Source organism: Saccostrea cucullata, unplaced genomic scaffold, assembly GCF_032062105.1.
Source record: "Saccostrea cucullata isolate Sc308-1 unplaced genomic scaffold, CSIRO_AGI_Scuc_v1 ctg805, whole genome shotgun sequence".
NCBI classification, from domain to species: Eukaryota; Metazoa; Mollusca; class Bivalvia; order Ostreida; family Ostreidae; genus Saccostrea; species Saccostrea cuccullata.
In genome coordinates, this window is record NW_026918089.1 from 82,501 (window position 1) to 102,862 (window position 20,362).

The 20,362-nt window shown below is 34.4% G+C and overlaps 3 protein-coding genes and 2 pseudogenes across 4 annotated transcripts; 3 read left to right on the top strand and 2 right to left on the bottom strand.

The window, feature by feature from the left end:
• Nucleotides 1-262: 262 nt before the first annotated feature.
• LOC134244775 (uncharacterized) lies at nucleotides 263-1,593 on the bottom strand. Its single transcript, XM_062727055.1, has one exon. It carries the CDS (start codon nucleotides 1,267-1,269, stop codon nucleotides 280-282), a length of 990 nt encoding a protein of 329 aa, XP_062583039.1. The 5' UTR covers nucleotides 1,270-1,593; the 3' UTR covers nucleotides 263-279.
• A 1,163-nt stretch (nucleotides 1,594-2,756) lies between these two features.
• Nucleotides 2,757-9,535, bottom strand: LOC134244875 (uncharacterized). Of its 2 annotated transcripts, none has more exons than XM_062727148.1 (6): nucleotides 9,436-9,535; nucleotides 5,947-6,017; nucleotides 5,280-5,451; nucleotides 4,522-4,637; nucleotides 3,973-4,092; nucleotides 2,757-3,431 (listed from the first exon to the last, which is right to left on the bottom strand). In XM_062727148.1, exons 2-6 carry the CDS (start codon nucleotides 6,011-6,013, stop codon nucleotides 3,082-3,084), a joined length of 825 nt encoding a protein of 274 aa, XP_062583132.1. In that variant the 5' UTR covers nucleotides 6,014-6,017; nucleotides 9,436-9,535; the 3' UTR covers nucleotides 2,757-3,081. The 2 variants fall into 2 exon arrangements, with proteins under 2 accessions (XP_062583132.1, XP_062583198.1); XM_062727214.1 differs by lacking the exon at nucleotides 9,436-9,535 and adding an exon at nucleotides 6,854-6,945.
• Nucleotides 9,536-9,542: 7 nt separating this feature from the next.
• Nucleotides 9,543-12,998, top strand: LOC134244185 (uncharacterized; annotated as a pseudogene).
• A 1,142-nt stretch (nucleotides 12,999-14,140) lies between these two features.
• LOC134245024 (complement C1q tumor necrosis factor-related protein 3-like) lies at nucleotides 14,141-15,113 on the top strand. The gene is made up of 2 exons (XM_062727307.1): nucleotides 14,141-14,448; nucleotides 14,710-15,113. The coding sequence occupies exons 1-2, from the start codon at nucleotides 14,208-14,210 to the stop codon at nucleotides 15,111-15,113; spliced, it is 645 nt and encodes a 214-aa protein (XP_062583291.1). The 5' UTR covers nucleotides 14,141-14,207.
• A 142-nt stretch (nucleotides 15,114-15,255) lies between these two features.
• On the top strand, nucleotides 15,256-19,961 carry LOC134244289 (complement C1q-like protein 4; annotated as a pseudogene).
• Nucleotides 19,962-20,362: the final 401 nt, after the last annotated feature.

The following is a 20,362-nucleotide window of genomic DNA, read 5'->3' on the forward strand; positions in this document are numbered from 1 at the left end:
AATTTATTGTGTAAAGCTTTATATATGCTGAAATGCAACATACGATTTGCTGTACTCTGAGATTTTAAGAGCTTTTTTTTATTTTAAATCTATTGATACCAAACAAATTTCAACAACGAATAGTTCCAATATATCTAACACTAATAACAGATTTATAGCTTTAGTAAAAAATATTAAAAAAAAAATAATTGAACATAACCATAATTTAAATCAAGGGAAACTGTCACCTAGTTTTTGTAAAACAGGATAAAAAAAGGCTGTTTTCAATATAAATGAATGTCAAACATACCAAATGTAACTCTTATTGCTATTATATATAGAAGTTTTTGAACCATTTGAACTATATTCAATAGAAGGTTTTCTAGATGAAAATGCATTAACAATGATAAGTATTGCAATTATTACAAGAGTTAAACATGCAAAAGTCACCATTGTGATGAAGGCTTCATTTGTCATGACTGGCCAAATACTTTTGCCATTAACTGACTTTGACAAAAGGGAAGACAATGTTAGTGTTTGAGATGGTGTGGATGATGCTGATGCTAAAGATGATATGGATGTTATGGATGATAAAGCCGTTAAAGATGCTGAAGTTGTTGTTGGGGATGATGTTGAAACTGTGGATGCTGATGATGTAGTTGTTAAAGATGATATAGAAATTGTAGCTACTGTAGACAATGTTGTTGTTTTAGATGCTGCGGATGATGTTGATACCATTGATGTTGTGGATACTTTAAGAGTTGTTGATGCTGTTGATGAGAATGTTGGAGCTGAAGTGGATGCTGTTGGAGTTGAAGATGCACGGGATGAAGTAGATGATATGGATGCTAAATATGCTGAAGTTGTAGGGAATGATGCATATGTGACAGATTCTGAGGATGATGTGGTAGTTGTAGATACTATGGCAATTGTGGGTGCTGTCTTTGTTGTTGATGATGTGGATGTTACGGATGTTGTTGGAGTTGTGGATGAAGAATTTGTTGTTGAGGATGATGTAGATTCTTCAGATGTTGAGAATGATTTGGTAGTTTTAGATGCTGTAGATGCTATGGCAGTTGTGGATGATTTTGACATGGACACTGTGGATGCTGTAATTGTTGTTGGGAATGTTGTTGATTCTAATGATGCTGAGGGTGCTGTTGTAGATGTTGGTTCTAAGGATGTTGTGAATGTTGAAGAATCTGTAGATGCGATGGAAGATGTAGTTGTGGAAGCTATAGATGTTGTAGATACTGCGGATGATGTTAATGTTGTAGATGATGAGGACATTGTAGATTCTTCTGATGAAGTTGACGTTTCAGAAGCTGTGGATGTACAATATGTTGTAGATGATTTTGCTGTTGAAGATGTTATAGATGCTGAGGACGTTGTAGATGCTATGGACGTTGTGGGTGCTTCAGTGGTTGGGGTACATGAACATCCACTACATGGACCAGATTGAGATGGTATTGTGACAGAGGACAGGTTTCCTAGACACCAAAAAATTATTTTTTTAGGTTAAAGATATCAGTGTAAAATCTCTACATACAGAGAAACATATGATCAACACAACCAAAAACAAAAGTGAAAATGTACTGACAGAAAAAGTTAAAGAGAAATTGATAAGTAAATACTGGTAGTTATTTATAATTTAAAACATTTCAAAAAACAGTTGCATACATAATACTAGAATAAATAATACACTGGTCAATAAACAACAAATGGATGGAATAGAGTAAAACAGACTAGAATTTTAAAAAAACAAGAGGCCCAGGGGCCACAGCGTTCACCTGAGCACATCGGCTAAGAAAAAGCACATATCAGATCAGAACTAAAAGTTTACTAATGGATGAATTTTAACCTCCCGAGGGTTCATGATTTGAACAAACTAGAATCTACACTACATGAGGATGATTCCATATGATAATCACTAATCATGGCTTTGAATACTTGAAAAGAAGATTTTAAAAGGTTTCCCTATATATTCCTATGTAAAACTTGGGTCGGCCATTTTGGCCCCACCCTAGCCCCTGGGGTCATGATTTGAACAAACTTGAATCTACACTACCTGAGGGTAAGTTTACATGAGTTTCATCGTTCCTGTCTCAATGGTTCTTAAGAAGATTTTTAAAGATTTTTCCTATATATTCCTATGTAAAACTTTGATCGGCCATTTTGGCCCCTTCCTTGCCCCGGGGGTCATGATTTTAACAAATTTGAATCTACACTACCTGAGGATGATTCCACATGAGTTTCATCTTTCCTGGCCCAGTGATTCTTGAGAAGAAGATATTTAAAGTTTTTTTTATATTTTCCTATGTAAAACTTGGGTCGGCCATTTTGGCCCCACCCTAGCTCAGGGGGTCATGATGTGAACAAACTTGAATCTACACTACCTTAGGATGATTCCACATTAGTTTCATCTTTCCTTGCCCGGTGGTTCTTGAGAAGATTTTTTAAAAATGCCATTAATTTTTCTCTAATTCATAATTATCTCCCTTTGGAAAAAAAGCGTGGCCCTTCATTTAAACAAACTTGAATCCCCTTCACCGAAGGATATTTTGTAGCAAGTTTGGTTGAAATTGACCCAGTGGTTCTTGAGAAGAAGATGAAAATGTGAAAAGTTTACGACGACGACTACAACGACGACAGACAACGGACAAATTTTGATCAGAAAAGCTCACTTGAGCCTTCGGCTCAGGTGAGCTAAAAACATGAAAGGCTTGGAGGAATGAGTAATAAATAATGCATTAAAAAGCTTATACATGTACTAGTATATATGTACTTGATAACAAGCAATAATTATCACAGCAGTTTAGACATGAGGTAAATGTTATGCTCCATCTTTCACAAGAAGGATTTCATTTTTCAGTCATTCATGACTCTCATCACTGTAACCAATTTTATCATTTGCAACTGAACAACATTCACTTTCATTGCATACAAACACAAAAAGCGGTAATTTCTAAATCCCCTGAACACCATCCAGTATCAATTTTCATTCCGGTGATAACGATGTTATCGTATTGCTAGTTTTCTTTGACTTGATTGCAACCACAATTATTATTGCAATGAGAACTATTGCTAGAACAGAGGGGATAATTATTGCCGTGTATAGAACAGCCGAGTTATTGTCATTGGAGTTGGATCCTGTATAACTTTGATTTCCTGCTGATGTTCTAGATATCTTGGATGGTACAGGTTCAGTGGAAGACATAGATTCTGTGGATGCTGTTGTTGTTGATGTGGTTGTTGTGGATGATGAGGTTGTTGATGATGTCGCTGTAGTTGATGATGTAGTTGATGATGTGGTGGTTGTAATGTCGTTGTCGTTGTTGATGCTTCGGATGACGTAGATAATACGGTCGTTGTGGATGCTTCAGTCGTTGGGGTACATGAACATCCGCTACACGGACCAGATTGAGCTGGTATTGGGACCGAGGACGGACTTCCTAAACATTAAAAAATTGTCATTTTATTAGGCCTATTACATTTGGGTTTTTTTTTTCTACAAGGAGTGTCTCCATGGTTACCAAATTTCTTATGCGGTCGTCATGACGACCGTCTTTCGATACTGTATATTCAGAAAACAGTAAACAGTAGTAATAATCCATCTTGCATCATTCCAGGAAAATAAAGATGCTGATTTTAATTTCTCGTGGACATTTTTCCTGGAGATGTCGTCCCTTTGTACTAATAAATATTCTGCCCTTTGATTGCACCATACAGTTAATTAATATATTAAAGTTGTGTTTTAGAAATTGATTAAAACACATTAAGTTTATAAAGCGAGTAGAATTTTTTGCAAGCTTTTAGTTCAAATACACAATGCGTTAATAAGACGGCAAAACGATCAAAATTTAATTTTTACATCTATGCTGTGAATTCTTTTTCCGTTAGTACATGTACATATTTATTAAGCACGAAATAAAGCTTTGGAATACTCAGGATACAAAACATGCAAAGCGCTCCCCTCTATTTTTCTATACTTACCACTTGTAACCATGGCTTTTCCCTGTGAAGTGTCCAGACTTAAATCCAACTTACAAACGTCACAGGCGCCTAAACTGCTGTCGTCACTGACGAATAAGCGTGTATTGGAGTCTACATCCTCTGATATAATTGAAATTCCATAAGCATGATACGGTCTTATATTCTTTTATATTTTACTTCACTCTAATTATTTTAATATTACCCGGTATATTATACATGTATTATATTATAGGATACATTGATCAGAATTCTAGACTTATAGAGTACAATTATCAAATGTATCAAGGTTTGACATTTGAATAAATTGAACAAGCTCTTCAAAATAAAAAAAGAAAATGTTTGTCAATATAAGTTTCTAGTATATCCACAAAATACAGTGTTTACTGTACATCACATCTAACCTGTCCTTAATAAATCACAATGCCTTTTTTTAAAGGCAATGTAATCTTCATTATCCGAATATACAGCTTTTTTTAATGATCTCATGTACATGTATAACATTCATAAAATTCGAGGTAATTTGTTAGAAGAATAAGAAAAACATTTTACCATCAGCCAAGAGATAATAAATTATCCTGTCTGCCTCTACGGAAACGGTCCACATGCACACATACACATGCTTTGTTTGTGGTGGAAAAGGAGGAAGAAAAAATTGATAACTGGACCTAAAAATGCATAATCATTGGTATTATTTACACTCAATAATTTCACACTGCTTGAAAGATTTTCACTGGCATCATTCATATTTTAGAATAAAAAGTAAATTCTTAATAAATCCTTCGCGAAGATTCACTGATAAAATATTCATTAACTGAAAAGGGACATTTGTATTCATTCTTAAATTTAATTTCTAGTATTCATTTTCATTCTTTTTATTACTTTATGATAATTCCTTCTCACAAATTTCCAAATCACGAAAACAAGATGTCCATTTAAAAAGATAAAAAAGACTTAGTATAATGCCGTCAACGGAGAAACGTCTTTCAAGTCTTTTGAGTTTGGAATTAAATCACGCAATAGGAAACCTTTAGCCTATAATTTACAATTCACCCTTACGTCGCGCGTTCGAATCCCTCTTTGGGACGTGGTGACCAGACCATTTCAGAGGTGGAACCGTAGAAATCGCCGTAGGTGCTGGCACGAAAAAGATCCCTCACTGCTCAGTAGCTCTGAGTGCCAAGTAAAGGACGCAATTTGCAGCTCTCCACCGACAAGTGGCGGGGTCTCCATATTTATAAGTGAAAAATTCTAGAGAAGGACTTTAAACGACACACAAATAAACAAACAAGCACTTGTGTATTTCTTACTTGAATACAATGAGGTTATTCTGGTTAAACAGGCAAGTCCAGCTACTTATTGTCTCAGCTCCAAATGTTACAGTCCACCCCGACAAGTCACTTCCGCTAAAAGTTATAGGACGTCCTTTATCCGAATCTTCCCAAGTTTTTCCCTCCAAAATTGCGGGAAATGTACAAGTATCTATAGAATTTTTATTTTAATAAAATGAATATATATTTTGTTGGATGTAGAGAAAATGTTTTTAATTTTTAGGTAACAACAAGAAGCAAACAAATAAAATATGAACACATCATCCTATTTATTTCAACCCCCCCCCCCCCCAAAAAAAAAAAGTAAAAAAAAAATTGATATTAAAGAGAATTGTTCAAGAATGTATGATAATGTTTTAAGAAGACTTTTCAAACATTCAAAAGCGCGTAAAATAATTTAAGAAATAGCTTATAAGAGACAAACTTTAATTTTAAGAATTTTTCATTGAAGAGAAAATCGTCTTAAAACATTTATTGAATTTATTTCACGATAATTTTGTTCACTAAATTTTTAGGTGAAGAATTTTAAAGAAATATAATTTTTTTAATGTATTGTTTCTTTTATTTCTTTTTTTAATCAAGACCACATTAAACTGCTACCCCACCCTCCGAATGTACCAAGTTTTGCTGTTTTTGAATAACTCACCAACGTTGGATATAATAACATTCCACAATATCAGCACGGTTACATCTTTTCTGTTCATTTTGGACATACCACTATATAAAGAAGATCATAAAATTCAAATTGAAATTGTATATAAATCAACTTCTCTTGGGATTTACCGGTTGGCTTGTATCGCGAAGTAAACTCCTTTAAACTAATTATATAGCTTTATTTCCAATAAAGTTAAAGAAGAAAATGGGTAACATGTCAGTGAATTTTCATAAATAAGGCTTCTAACTGGATGAATTTTAAGCGACTAAGTTCGACATCATTTCTCGATTTTGTAACTTTTTTAATTTCCATTTTTTCGGGATTTAAATGGATTAAAACTGTGAATGGCGAATTCAATGATCTAGCTTCGTTGATGCCACGATTACCTTTACTAGTCTTCTATATAAAAGATGCCGTTTAAAAAATGAATATGGGATATTTTGTTTGCAAAAAATGAATTTTAATTTACAAAATTCGAAGAAAAAATAATTCATCCACATGAATATACCGTTCACGATTTTATCACATGAAATTAAAGGCAACAAGTCTTTTCAGCATTTTATTCATTGCCCTTTTGTACTGTATTTTGAAACGATTTTTTAAATTCCAAAATACAGAGTTAATGAATTTGATTAAGTCTCCTTGTATAACTCCCTAATGATAAGAATAATAATAATAATAATAATAATAGTAATTCTACTTGCATACCCCTCCCCCAAGAAAACGGAAATGGCATAAGAATGAATTGAAGTTTACGCCCATTGAACCTTGACAGAGACATATATTACATATATATATATATACGTTTTCTATTCCTTCCTTTTTTTTTTTTTTTTTTTTTTTACATTAAATTGATATTCTTTACTAATTACTAATTAAATGCAAATACGTTACCAACCTGGGTGTTCAAGGCCCTGTGTCGTTGGCTTCAAAGTCCTTACATAGGGGCTTTAATTGTAACGTCACATTAGGACACCCAAGTCAAAAAGCTTTTCAGCAAGTGTTAAGTTTCACCACATTTGCATTGTGAGAAGTGTCATGAAAGTTTTTTCGATTTTGGTGGTATAACAGATCATTTTTAGGAAGATTGAAAAAATGGAGAGAACTGTGCACGTTTTTTGTATTCTGGAATACAATACCAGTATACCCGTGACGTAAACTTTAAGACTCAATACACGAGCTTTAAATGCGGAATACAAGACATCACAATATCTTTGCAAATTCGAGGGCCAATTAATGCATAAATTAGCAATTAGTTTTAGAGCTTTTTGACCCGGAACTTTGATTTAGTATCAGTAAATGCAAACTCTGCGCTCTTCATTTCACAAAATAAAATAATCATCCATGTAATGAAATTCAAGAGACAAGATATGAATGTTATTAATATTTAATGTGATTTTATGACAGGATTGAATATTGACAACAATAGGGGGCGTAAGTCGAGAAAAGTAAAGGGATTTGATTAAAGGGCATGGTTAGAAAAGTTTTGCATTTCAACCAAAAAAGTAAAACGAAACGGTACTTGATAACCACCCAGAAAATATCTGTAAATTATGTGAATAACTGAATATCATTTTTTTTTATTTACACCACACCTCAAATTATTTGTTCTATTTTACCTGTAGATGATAAAAAACAGTTAACAGAGCTTATTTACGTTTACTCCAGCATGCTAGAGGTTCATGACATGACTTGGCCCCGTGTAGAAGTAATTTACGGTAATACCATACACTATCAGCAAATGTAACCCGCGGAAAACCAAGTGGGACAGACTGACACACAGACCAATGGATAGCTAGACCGACAAAGGGGCAGCTAAACAGACATTCGTACAGAAGAGGATCGAGAAAACCAATAGTCCCCTTTGGTTTCTGCGTGGGTTTTTTTGTTCGGCATCATTTTTTAGTCCAATTTCATGAATTTTGATCAAGAACAAGGAATTCTCTCAAAGAATTGTGAAACTATGTCACAAGAAATGTTTGTTTGTATTTTGTTTAACGTCCCTCTCGAGAATTTTTCACTCATAATGGAGACGCCTGTTGAGAGCTACAAATTTTGTCCTTTACTCGGCACTGAGAGCTATTGAGCAGGGAGGGATCTTTTCGTGCCATCACCTTATGCAACACGGGACCTCGGTTTAAACGGTCTCATACGAAGGACCTGTCTCCACGTCCCACAATGGGATCATAGTTCAAACCCGCGACGTAAGGATCAACTCGATCCTTACTTCGCGACTCTTGAGCAAACGCTCAAACCACTGCGCAACGCAGGCGACGTCATAAGAAATGAAAGTTGTTCAGAATTTTTAAAAATAAGGCTTGGAGACTTTTTTTGTTTAAATTCCTTCTCAAGGATTTTTTTCCTGGTTATGTTGTTTCAAAATGATATTGCTTCCTACCTGGTTTCTGTCATGATTCAGCAAAAGATCAATATTATAGGGTTAATGAACTTATATCGGTGAATATTGGCACAAGTTGGCTGTCCAAATGCACGCGCTTTATTAGTACCTTTATTATATCATAGTTAAATATTTTCTGTCATTTTGTAAAACAATCAAAATGGACGATTTCTTGTATTTCGACTTTTGAAGTTTTATTGGAACTGTATGTAATATATTTGTTTACTAGTATATAGCTAAATCATTTTCCCATGATTTATAATAATTATTCCAACTAAAAAAAACTAAAATTAATGATTTTCTTAGTATAGGTATTCAAATTAACGCATGCCCTGTAAATGTTCAATATCGCATCATTCCAATGACCCTACCAAGCGTCATAATCTGCTTATTTATTGCATTTAGTGGGGCTCACTTAGAGCCTCTTTTGGCCTTAAGAATTTCTGAAAAATCAAAACTGCTCAGTTTAGGTTGAAAATACAGTATTTATCACTTGGACTGTTGCTGACTATTGATCATGACGTAATCTTCCCTCTAGTCAATGTTTTATGACGTCATAAAAAGTATATCCTTTAAATTCCTTTAAAAATGGCCTAAATTTGAAGTATTTTTTCACTATTTCTGTATTTCATATAGAGCATAACCTCTGATCCAAAAATGCGATTACAAAATGAATGATCTGTTTCTGAAGATCAAAAAACATGTTTTAATTTTTGGTTCGTCTCATGATATTTTAATTCGTTGCTGTTCAAAGATAGGCCTAGTAAATATACGCTTGTTTTCTGCAAAAATTCAAGAACATTTAGATTTTCTCAAAGCCTGATTTCCAATACATAGATTCTCAAAAGAAAATTTATTATAGGAGATGAAAATACTAAGTCTCGACTCTCTTTTGATACACAGGTAACTCTTGATGGCTCGATCGCTCGAAGTGAGTCTCCGGTCCAAATGAAATAGGAAGGAGGGTGACACTTCATTAATTGATAATTTTATAAGCTAGGACGGGGTCATTTTATGCATAAAGTGAACCTAGCTCTTTTTAATTTAAAATTCCATATTTGTGTGAAAAAAAAAAATCTTACCTAGTTGCCACTGCCTATCTTAAAATTGTCTTTGAAAGATTGACGATTGACAGACGACATTTTCTTGTTTACAACGGGGCGTTCGATATTGAACGCTCGTATTCGGAATGTCTCGGGCATACTCATGTACGTTTCTATTTTCAAACTCAGAGTTCAATAATAGGCCAAGATATTGAACGCTCAAATTCTCTAGATTTTTAGTAGTTTTTTTTCATTAGAGACTATTTATTAGCTATATAATAAACAAATATATTACATAGAGTACCAAAAGGTCACGGAAACTCATAATATGATGTCCATCTACCTCAACTTACTCGATTTCATGATTTTTGCTGTACTTCATTAATGAACATCAACGTGAACCCTTTATTCCTTAATCCTAGAGATTGATATTTATAAAAGGTGCAAACGGGCGATAAAACTTCTTCAAACATACACGAAATGAAATTTAGCGAGCAGCGAGTCTTCTAAAGAAAATAAAGTTCGTGTTAATATGTAATTTACACTATTTTGAGAGAGATTTATCAACAGTATCAATAAAAAAAATTCTGTCATTTTGTAAAACAATAATAATGGACGATTTCTTGTATTTCGACTTTTGGTGCGTTAAGAGCTACAGAATTAACTGTAGCATTATGTTTTACAAGCGAAAACTGGCTTTATTTGAATTCTCCGAGGGATTGCAGAAAATTTTAATTCAAGCGAGTTTATCGCGTGTAGAGACGACTATAAAGGCTTGGGAGGTGTATAAAATATACAGATTTATTTAAAAGTGTGTTTAGAGTTATGGAGAGAAAGGTAGATGATTTATCAATGTTGGAATTTGAAGAAATTCTCCCAAACAGTGCGCAAAAAAAATCTTGCGCCGGGAACTGTAGCGTTATAGTTAAAGACAAATATATAAAACCATAACGCTACAGTTCTGCAGCTAGTGCGTTAAAAGGGTAAATACGTTTAATTGTGAAGTAAAAAATAAAATGAAATTTTTAAAAACGTTTTCTGAAACACTGATACCCACCATCCCATATGTCAGCTTGATGGTTAAGGTTTCTCAACTGCAAGTCAAAAGATAAACAAAATTGTTACCCAAAAGAAAGGACTTGTCTTAAAGAATATACCTGTGGAATATTAAAGGCCAAGTTCTAACTGTTCAAAGTTTTGATAGAAAAAAAAATTATGAAATCTTTTTTAATAATTGGTTAAACTCCAGGTCAAGGTCAAAGGGTAAAAAAGTAAATGGTGCCCACATAAAAATAGTGTCACAAGAAATTCACATTTGAATATAGTTTAAGCCTTGCACCAACTGTTCAAATGTGATTACCAAGGTTAAAGTTTTGTTTTTTTTTTGAAAAAGTAGATCAAATTCCAAGGTCAAGATCAAAAACTGTTGGTTTTCAAAGCAAGGCCATGACAAAAAGAATACAACTGTAAAACAAGATGTGTGTATGAGATAAAGCGCCTTAAGTGACATTAAATTTTAAACTCAAACTATTGTCAATACGAACTGCAATGAAAATAAACGTTTTTTTTTTTACTAAATCTATTTGCTTCTTATACAATTCTTATAATTCACAAATGATAACATTTTGTAAGCGTTCTCATTTTGTATATTTTATTTGATTCAGTGCAAAGGCCTTTGGGTTGGTTCAACCCGACTTGGGGTGATTCAGTGGAATCTGCGATAAAAGGGAGTAAACTAGCACTGAATTATCACAAAAAAATGTCTTCATCTCATATGATCATTGTATATATAACAACAGTAGTATGATGAGGGGCCGTCACAGTAGAGATTTTCTCTCCTCCAGTCTGGATAAGCAGAAAGTCAATACATCATTTATAACCAAATAAGAAAGAAACAAACAAACAAACAAATTCCCACTGAATTACATCGGTAAGAGTTCACTGTAAAAAAATAGCTATTTGATGTCACGAAGAAAACTAGTAGATTCACTATCCATACAATCACTACCTTAATAGTAGGTTTACCAGATATTGGTATATTTACTAGATACGATTAGTATAAATTTAGAATTGATGAGTATCTTTTTCTTTTGTCTGTCAAATTGGAGATTCAAAATGTAACATATATTATGAAACACCCTGTATCTAAGTATCTATACGACCCCCGCTCCACAACTCACTATCTTAACCAGTAAACTGAAAGTTTACTAATCACGTGTAGTGGGTGGCGTGAAATTAGCCTTATTCAGAAGACAACTGACATCAGAAATGGAATAAAACACAGTAAAAACAAGACTTGATATACCATATTGTCAATGTGAAATGTATCTAGGCCTAACTGTGTCAAGAATAAGGAACACTGAAAGAAAAACCTAGTAAATTTAACTAGTGTGTTTCGTAAAGCGTTGGTCGCCTCTTCTTCGAACACCCTCGATTCCCAATTCACGCATCAACTTCTTCAAGAACAACTCCGGATAGAACTGCAGAAACAGATTACAGGCATACAGTCTCAGATACAAGGTATGATTGATTGATTGTATTTTGCTTAATGTCCCTCTCGAGAATTTTTCACTCAAATGGAGACGCCATCACTTTCCAGTGAAGAGCTGCAAATTTTGTCCTATGCTCGGCCCTCAGGGCCATTGAACAGGGAGGGTTCTTTTTCATGCCAGCAACTACTGCGGCACGGGGCCTCAGTTTATACGATCTCATCCAAAGGACCGGTGTCCACCTCCCACAGTGGGATTGGAACCGGCGACGTAGTGTAAGGATCAACTCCTTACTTCGCAAATCTAGAGCAGAAGCTCTAACAACTGCGCCTACATGTACATGTAGGTAAGTAAGAAAATTAAATGCATACATAAAAATATGCTTAGCAATAACTAGAGTTTACCCCCAACTTTTCTTTGCAGACCTGAGGACCAATGTCGTTACTTGTGAGAATAATTACCAGAATTCACAAACAAAATTTTCCGACCTGAATGCCAATCTGTCAATTTGTAAGAATTTTCTACATTTTATTAAATCTTGAAATTACATAATCTTAATTAGATAACACCTGTATATTATATTTGTTTTCTGGATTTCTACAAATAAAATTTATTCACAGCAAACAGATAGGAAGTAGCTTTCTTTGTGAGGCTGCGTAACAAAATAACCAATCACCACCAATCTACCATTATCGTCTTTGATATATTCACTGCTCCTGTCGATGGCATCTACAAATTTGACCTGGTGCTTTCAAGTGACGTAGAAAACGGTCACGGAGAAATGATGCACAATGGCGTCAGAGTCCTTGATGTGTATGCAGAAAAGCACAGCAGATATTTAGGTCGTGGAAGTGGTGCAATCATAGTGCTCATGAATAAAAGGGATAAAATGTGGATTCAGAATACAGATACCAGAAACACAGTCATCAATGCTGGAGTTGAAACAGCGTTCTCTGGTCATCTACTGTTTCTTGCATAAAATAAAAACCTTTTTAAAAAGTTTTTATTCTTTTTTATCATTAAAATTTCTTCAGAAGAGGAGTTTCTCGTATAAAAAAAATAACAAGATGCGTTTGTAAAACACTGCTGGCCATATAAAAATGCATGGCATAGTTAAGTCTGAGGCGCTGTTTTGGTATTTATTGCCAAAAAGTGATATCACCTATACGAAAAGGTTATAGAACTTATACAAATAGGTGATACAGGTGTATAACCTATTCGAATAAGTGATATCACCTATTCGAATAAGTGATATCACTTTTTCGAATTGGTGATATCACCTATTAAATTTGAATTGGTGATGTCACCTTTTCGAATAAGTTTTATCACCTATTTGTGTTTTTTACAATAATCAATAATGAATGTTGCCTAGACTATCTTTAGATTTCCACTGGAACCAAGAAAATTTTGACTGACCAGTTTTCACCAGTATATATGTAGTCCCAATATGCACACCTTGATAAGATACATTTTTCTCCAAGTCCAAAATGCACTTTTTATTAGTAAATAGTTTTCTTAAAGTTTGAAATATAAATTGCAGAAGTGGGTCAAACTCCAGGGTTAAGGTCAAGAGGTCACATATTTTGGTACCCGAAGAAAAAATATGTGCATATGAAATATGAGAACCAAATTAAGCTCCAACAATCAAAAGTCATGGGCAAGCTTAAAGCCTTCTGGACAAACAGACAGAAAAACAGGGCAAAATCAATGGAGGTACCCCGAATTTTCAATTACAAGTGCATATTTTTTTATACAAAAATAAAAAAAAACGCCATAAATCCCATTAAATTTAAGACTAATTTTTTCCAAATTATTGTCAATACGAACTGCAATGAAAATTAATATTAAAATTAACATTTTCTGAAATTAATATATATTTGTTTCTGGTACAATTCATGGAAAATAAGATTTTTAAGCGATCTCGATCATTTTGTTTATTTTATTTGATTCAGTGCAAAGGCCAAAGTCGGTTACCGGGTATATCAGACTTGGGGTGGTTCAGTGGAATCTGCGATAAAAGGGAGTCAACTCGCACTGAAATATCGCCAAAAAAATTCCTTATCTCATATGATCATATTCCAAAAGTATTATGATGTGGGGCCGTCACATTAAGAGATTTTCTTTCATCCAGTTTGGATAAGGCAGATGTCAAAGAGGACAAGATTATAAAACCTAACAAATAAAAAAAAAAAAAGAAAAAAAAAAAAGAAAAAAAAGAAACAAACGAATTGCTACTGACTTACTATACTGTATATAAAGCAATGATATAAGAGTTCCTTATTCTTGACACAGTTAGGCCTTTGTTATCTGTAATTCTTCCACATGTATATAGATACACTCAATATTGCCAGTATGGTATACATATATCCGGTCTTACTTTTACTTTCTTGTTCGATTTCGGGCATCAGTTGTCTTCTGAATAAAGTCGATCCCACGCCGCCCACTACAGCCTCCTCTTCGAACACCCTCGATTCCCAGTTCACGCATCAACTCCTTCTTCAAGAGCAACAACTCCGGATAGAACTGCAGAAACAAATAACAGGCATCCAGTCTCAGATACAAGGTCTGTATGAAAATTAAGGGCATACATCAAAATATGCTAAGCAATAGCTAGAGTTTACCTCCAACTTTCCTTTTCAGACTTGAGGACAATGTCGTTACTTGCGAGAATAATTACCGAAATCTACAGACAAAATTTTCCGACCTGAATGCCAATCTGTCGACAATTTGTAAGAAAAAACATTTTTTAAAATCTTGAATATACTTTAATTTTAAATAGATAATACCTGCTTATTATATTTGTTTTCTTGATTCAACATCACAGCAAACAGACAGGAAGTAACTTTCTTTGTGAGGCTTCGTAACAAAATAACCAATCACCACCAATCTACCATTATCGTCTTTGATGACGTCCATCTGAATAAGGGGAACGCTTATGACGCAAATATAGGGACATTCACTGCTTCTGTCGATGGCATCTACAAATTTGACCTGGTGCTTTCAAGTGACGTAGAAAACGGTCACGGAGAAATGATGCACAATGGCGTCAGAGTCCTTGATGTGTATGCAGATAAGCACAGCAGATTTTATGGTCGTGGAAGTGGTGCAATCTTAGTGCTCATGAATAAAGGGGATAAAATGTGGATTCAAAATACGGACATTGGAAACACAATCATCAATGCTGGAGTTGAAACAGCATTCTCTGGTCATCTACTGTTTCTTGCATAAAAGAAATACCCTTTAAAAAGTTTTACTTTTCATTGGTAAAATTTCTTCAGAAGAGGAGTTGCTCGTATAAAAAATAACAAGATGTGTTTGTAAAACACCAGTCTGATGGTCATGGATATAAAAATGCATGGCATAGTTAAGTATGAGGCGCCGTTTGGTATTTACTGCCAAAAAATGATATCACCTATGCGAATAGGTGATTTCACTTATTCAAATAGGTGACATCACCTATTCGAATAAGTGATATCACTCATTCAAATTGAATAGGTGATATCACCTATTCGAATAGGTGATATCTATTATTCGTATAGGTGATATCACCTTTTCGAATAAGTGATATCACCTATTTGTATTTCTTACAACAATAAATAATGAATGTTCCCTAGACTATCTTAAGATATTTCCACTGGAACCAAGAAAATTTTAACTGCCCGGTTTTCACCAGTATATAGTCCCAATATGCACACCTTTATATGATGTATTTTTCCAAAATGCATTTTTTATTAGTAAATAGAGTTTCCTTAAAGTTTGAAATAAGAATTGCAAAAGTGGGTCAAACTCCAGGGTTAAGGTCAAGAGGTCACATATTTTGGTACCCAAAGAAAGAATGTGCATATAAAATATGAGAACCAAAGCTCCAACAATCAAAAGCCATGGGCAAGGTTAAAGTCTTCTGGACAAACAGGGGAAAATCAATAGAGTTACCCCGATTTGTTTATTACACGGGCATATTTTTTCTATAAAGATAAGAAAAACGCTTTAAATCACATTAAATTTTAAACTAAATTTTTCAAATTATTGTAAATACGAACTGCAATGAAAACTATAGAGTCTGCTTTGCAAGGCTGCAATAGCGTATGTCGCCCCGAACTGGACAAGACTTTCATTTTTTCATCACTAAATCAATACCCATTAGCTAAGCTTGGACAACCTTCAACTCGTATCAGTCCTTTCAGTACTTTGATTTAAAAATCAAAGTTAAAGAATTTTCACTTTTCCCCTGTTTCTATGGCAACTATTGACAATTTGCCATTTTTAAATGCAAATCGCACAATTACAGATACTAATCATTAAATAAATAAAGTTTCATGACGGATGTTCAAGGTACCAGAGAAAACACTTTCGGACAAAATTCGTCGCTTTTTGCAGGTTTCCATGGCAAAGGTAGACATTTTAAAACTGAACGTTCTCACTGCAAAACTCCAACCAGTGATCGTATTTTGAGGAAAGTTTCAGGAAGATTGTCACAGCCATCTCCGAGAAACAGCCAGTAGAACAAAAGCATGAGTACAGTGCAATACACAATGATACGTCCCCAGACTTCGTTCCAGGCGATATAATTAACATTTTCTTAAATAAATATACAGGGACCTCTATACTAAGTCCCTGATAAATGTTTATTTATTTCTGGTACATTATATAGAAAATAAGATTTTTAAGCGATCTCGATCATTTTGTATATTTTATTTGATTCAATGCAAAGGCCAAAGTCGGTTACTAGGTACTAGTATATTAGACTTAGGGTGATTCAGTGGAATCTGTGACAAAAGGGAGTAAACTCGCACTCCAATATCGCCAAAAAAATTCCTTATCTCATATGATCATTATATATATTCAAAAAGTAGTATGATGTGGGCCCGTCACATTTAGAGGCTTTCTTTCATCCATTTCGATGAGGTAGATGTTAAAGAGGACAAGATTATAAAACCAAACAAAAAGAAAGAAAGAAACAGATTGCTCCTGACTAACATTGATAAGAGTTCCTTATTCTTGACACAGTTAGGCTTTTGTTATCTGTAGTTCTTCCACATGTATATATAGATAGTTTAGATACACATAATTGCCAGTATGGTAAAACCAGTCTTGTTTTTACTGTTCCTGTTCTATTTCGGGCGTCAGTTGTCTTCTGAACAAGGTCGATCCCACGCCAACCACTACAACCTTCTCTTCGAACACCCTGGATTCCCAGTTCACGCTTCAACTTCTTCTTCAAGAACAACAACTCCGGATAGAACTGCAGAAACAGATAACAAGCATCCAGTCTCAGATACAAGGTATGAAAGAAAATTAAATGGATACATAAAAAGTACGCTGAGAAATTGCAGTAGTTATAGTTTACCTGCACCTTTCCTTTTCAGACTTGAGGACCAATGTCGTTACTTGTGAGAATAATTACAGAAATCTACAGACAAAATTGTCAGACTTGACGACCAATGTCGTTACTTCTGAGAATAATTACAGAAATCTACACACAAATTTTTCCGACCTGAATGCCAATCTGTCGACAATTTGTAAGAAAGTACACATGCCAAGAAAACCTTAGCAGTCTGTCCAGAGAGCGAACTCAATAAAAGCCGAATTAACGTTAATCTGTGAAACTCCCCAGAGGGATGTTTGCGAGGCAATTAATATCAGCAGTTTTGAGGGAGGGATCTTAAGTTTTACTGGGTTTAAAACATATGTACAAAACTAATTATTTGGAAACTTTTGTACCCCCTCTTTTTTTCTTTTCTTTTATTTTTTTTTGGGGGGGGGGGGGGGGGGGGGGGGGTTCATATTTATCAAATACTGTAAGAAAAAAAGTAAGTTAAAGAAAAACAAAATTATTAATTATAGTAAACTAATTTGTCAGTAGAAATAAGCTGTCTTTCAATTTTTTACGTAATTCCATATAGTTTTTTTTTCCTGAGCATAAATTAACGTCGGGTACGATGAACATGGTAGTTTTGGAAGTAGCGCGCGTCGAATTATGGGAAAAAGGGGTACCAAATTCCCGGAAGTTGACATCATTTCCTGGTTAAACAAGAGGGGAGAGGAGTACTAAATGGGTAGAGGTATCACACCGGTAATTAACCAATCAAAATGAACTTAGTCAAATGTAGGTCCATACATTTAAAATTGATTTTCCTTTCTTTTGAGACGTTTTTCTATTCTCTTCCAAGCCATTTTTACAACTTTGGTACCTGTGCCTATTAAATTTTATGTACTTTTTGAACAGATAAAAGTTTTCGACAGGAACTATTTTTTTTCCCGGGAATAGGAGGCTACTTCCTGTGGTACACTCGGAATGTTTATAGACACATTGAAAACATGCCAAGAAAACCTTAGCAGTCTGTCCAGAGAGCGAACTCAATAAAAGCCGAATTAACGTTAATCTGTGAAACTCCCCAGAGGGATGTTTGCGAGGCAATTAATATCAGCAGTTTTGAGGGAGGGATCTTAAGTTTTACTGGGTTTAAAACATATGTACAAAACTAATTATTTGGAAACTTTTGTACCCCCTCTTTTTTTCTTTTCTTTTATTTTTTTTTCGGGGGGGGGGGGGGGGTTCATATTTATCAAATACTGTAAGAAAAAAAGTAAGTTAAAGAAAAACAAAATTATTAATTATAGTAAACTAATTTGTCAGTAGAAATAAGCTGTCTTTCAATTTTTTACGTAATTCCATATAGTTTTTTTTTCCTGAGCATAAATTAACGTCGGGTACGATGAACATGGTAGTTTTGGAAGTAGCGCGCGTCGAATTATGGGAAAAAGGGGTACCAAATTCCCGGAAGTTGACATCATTTCCTGGTTAAACAAGAGGGGAGAGGAGTACTAAATGGGTAGAGGTATCACACCGGTAATTAACCAATCAAAATGAACTTAGTCAAATGTAGGTCCATACATTTAAAATTGATTTTCCTTTCTTTTGAGACGTTTTTCTATTCTCTTCCAAGCCATTTTTACAACTTTGGTACCTGTGCCTATTAAATTTTATGTACTTTTTGAACAGATAAAGGTTTTCGACAGGAACTATTTTTTTCCCGGGAATAGGAGGCTACTTCCTGTGGTACACTCGGAATGTTTATAGACACATTGAAAACACGTGGATTTGAGGGTAGCCCTGTTTACAGATAGAAAAAAGTCAGAAAATGCCGTGTAGGTACCGTTTTGTGTGTGAGAGTGTGTCAGCTAGTGTGACAGGTAATGTTTAACACCTCCTGCTAGATATTTTTTCAAGTAAACAACTACCAATTTTTTTTAAAGACTTTTTATTCTATATGGAAATTTACAGTCAAAACAATTACCCGTGTGACGCAACCTGATTGGCTATGTTAATATTTTCATTTTAATGTAAAAATATCACTGATAAAAATAAATGGTGGAATATATCAAGTTTATTTTCTTTAACTAAGAAAGCTGAAAACCTATGATCCCCCCCCCCCCCTAAAATCGAAATCTGCTGCCGTAAATTGTCTTGCTAGCGTTTGGGGAATATGGGTGATTTGCATCAATTACACTTTTATTGACTTCCACAGTGCGTAAACCGGACGAGATTTCTTGGCATGTTTTTTAAAATCTTCAATATATTTGAATTTTAAATAATTAACACTTGCATAGTGCACATATGTTTTCTTGATTTCTACAAATGAAATTTATTCACAGCAAACAGACAGGAAGTAGCTTTCTTTGTGAGGCTTCGTAACAAGATAACCAATCACCACCAATCTACCATTATCGTCTTTGATGACATCCAACTGAACAAAGGAAATGCTTATGATGCAAATATAGGGACATTTACTGCTCCTGGCGATGGCATCTACAAATTTGATCTGGTGCTCTCAAGTGACGTAGAAAACGGTCACGGAGAAATGATGCACAATGGCGTCAGAGTCCTTGCATGGTGTGTATGCAAATAACCACAGCCCGAGCTATTTGGGGTCGTGGAAGTGGTGCAATCATAGAGCTCATGAATAATGGGAAAAAATGTGGATTCAGAATACAGATACTGGAAACACAGTCATTAGTCCTGGAGTTTTTAGGGCATTCTCTGGTCATCTACTGTTTTTTACTTTTTGTTGTTAAAAACTCTCCATAGGAGGAGTTGTTAAAAAAATGTGAAACATTGACACCCACGTATGGCAGCTAACGGAAAAAAAATGTTTCAAATATAGTCAACCCCTAAAATTAGGCTAAAAAGATAAAAAAAATGTTGATACCCAACAGAGGGACTTGTCTCATTGAATATACCTGTCAAATATGGAAAACCCAATAACAAACCGCGTTCAGAAGATTACACCAAAATTATTTTTTAAGTGGGCTAAACTCAAAGGCTATTATCAAAGGGTCAAAATATATAGTTCGTGTTACAAAAATACGGAGGTTAAATATAAAGCTCTAGGAACAACTGTTTAAAAGTTATGGCCAAGGTTAAAGTTTTTTTTTCAAAAAATGATGAAACTCCAGGCTTATGGTCAAAATTGCAG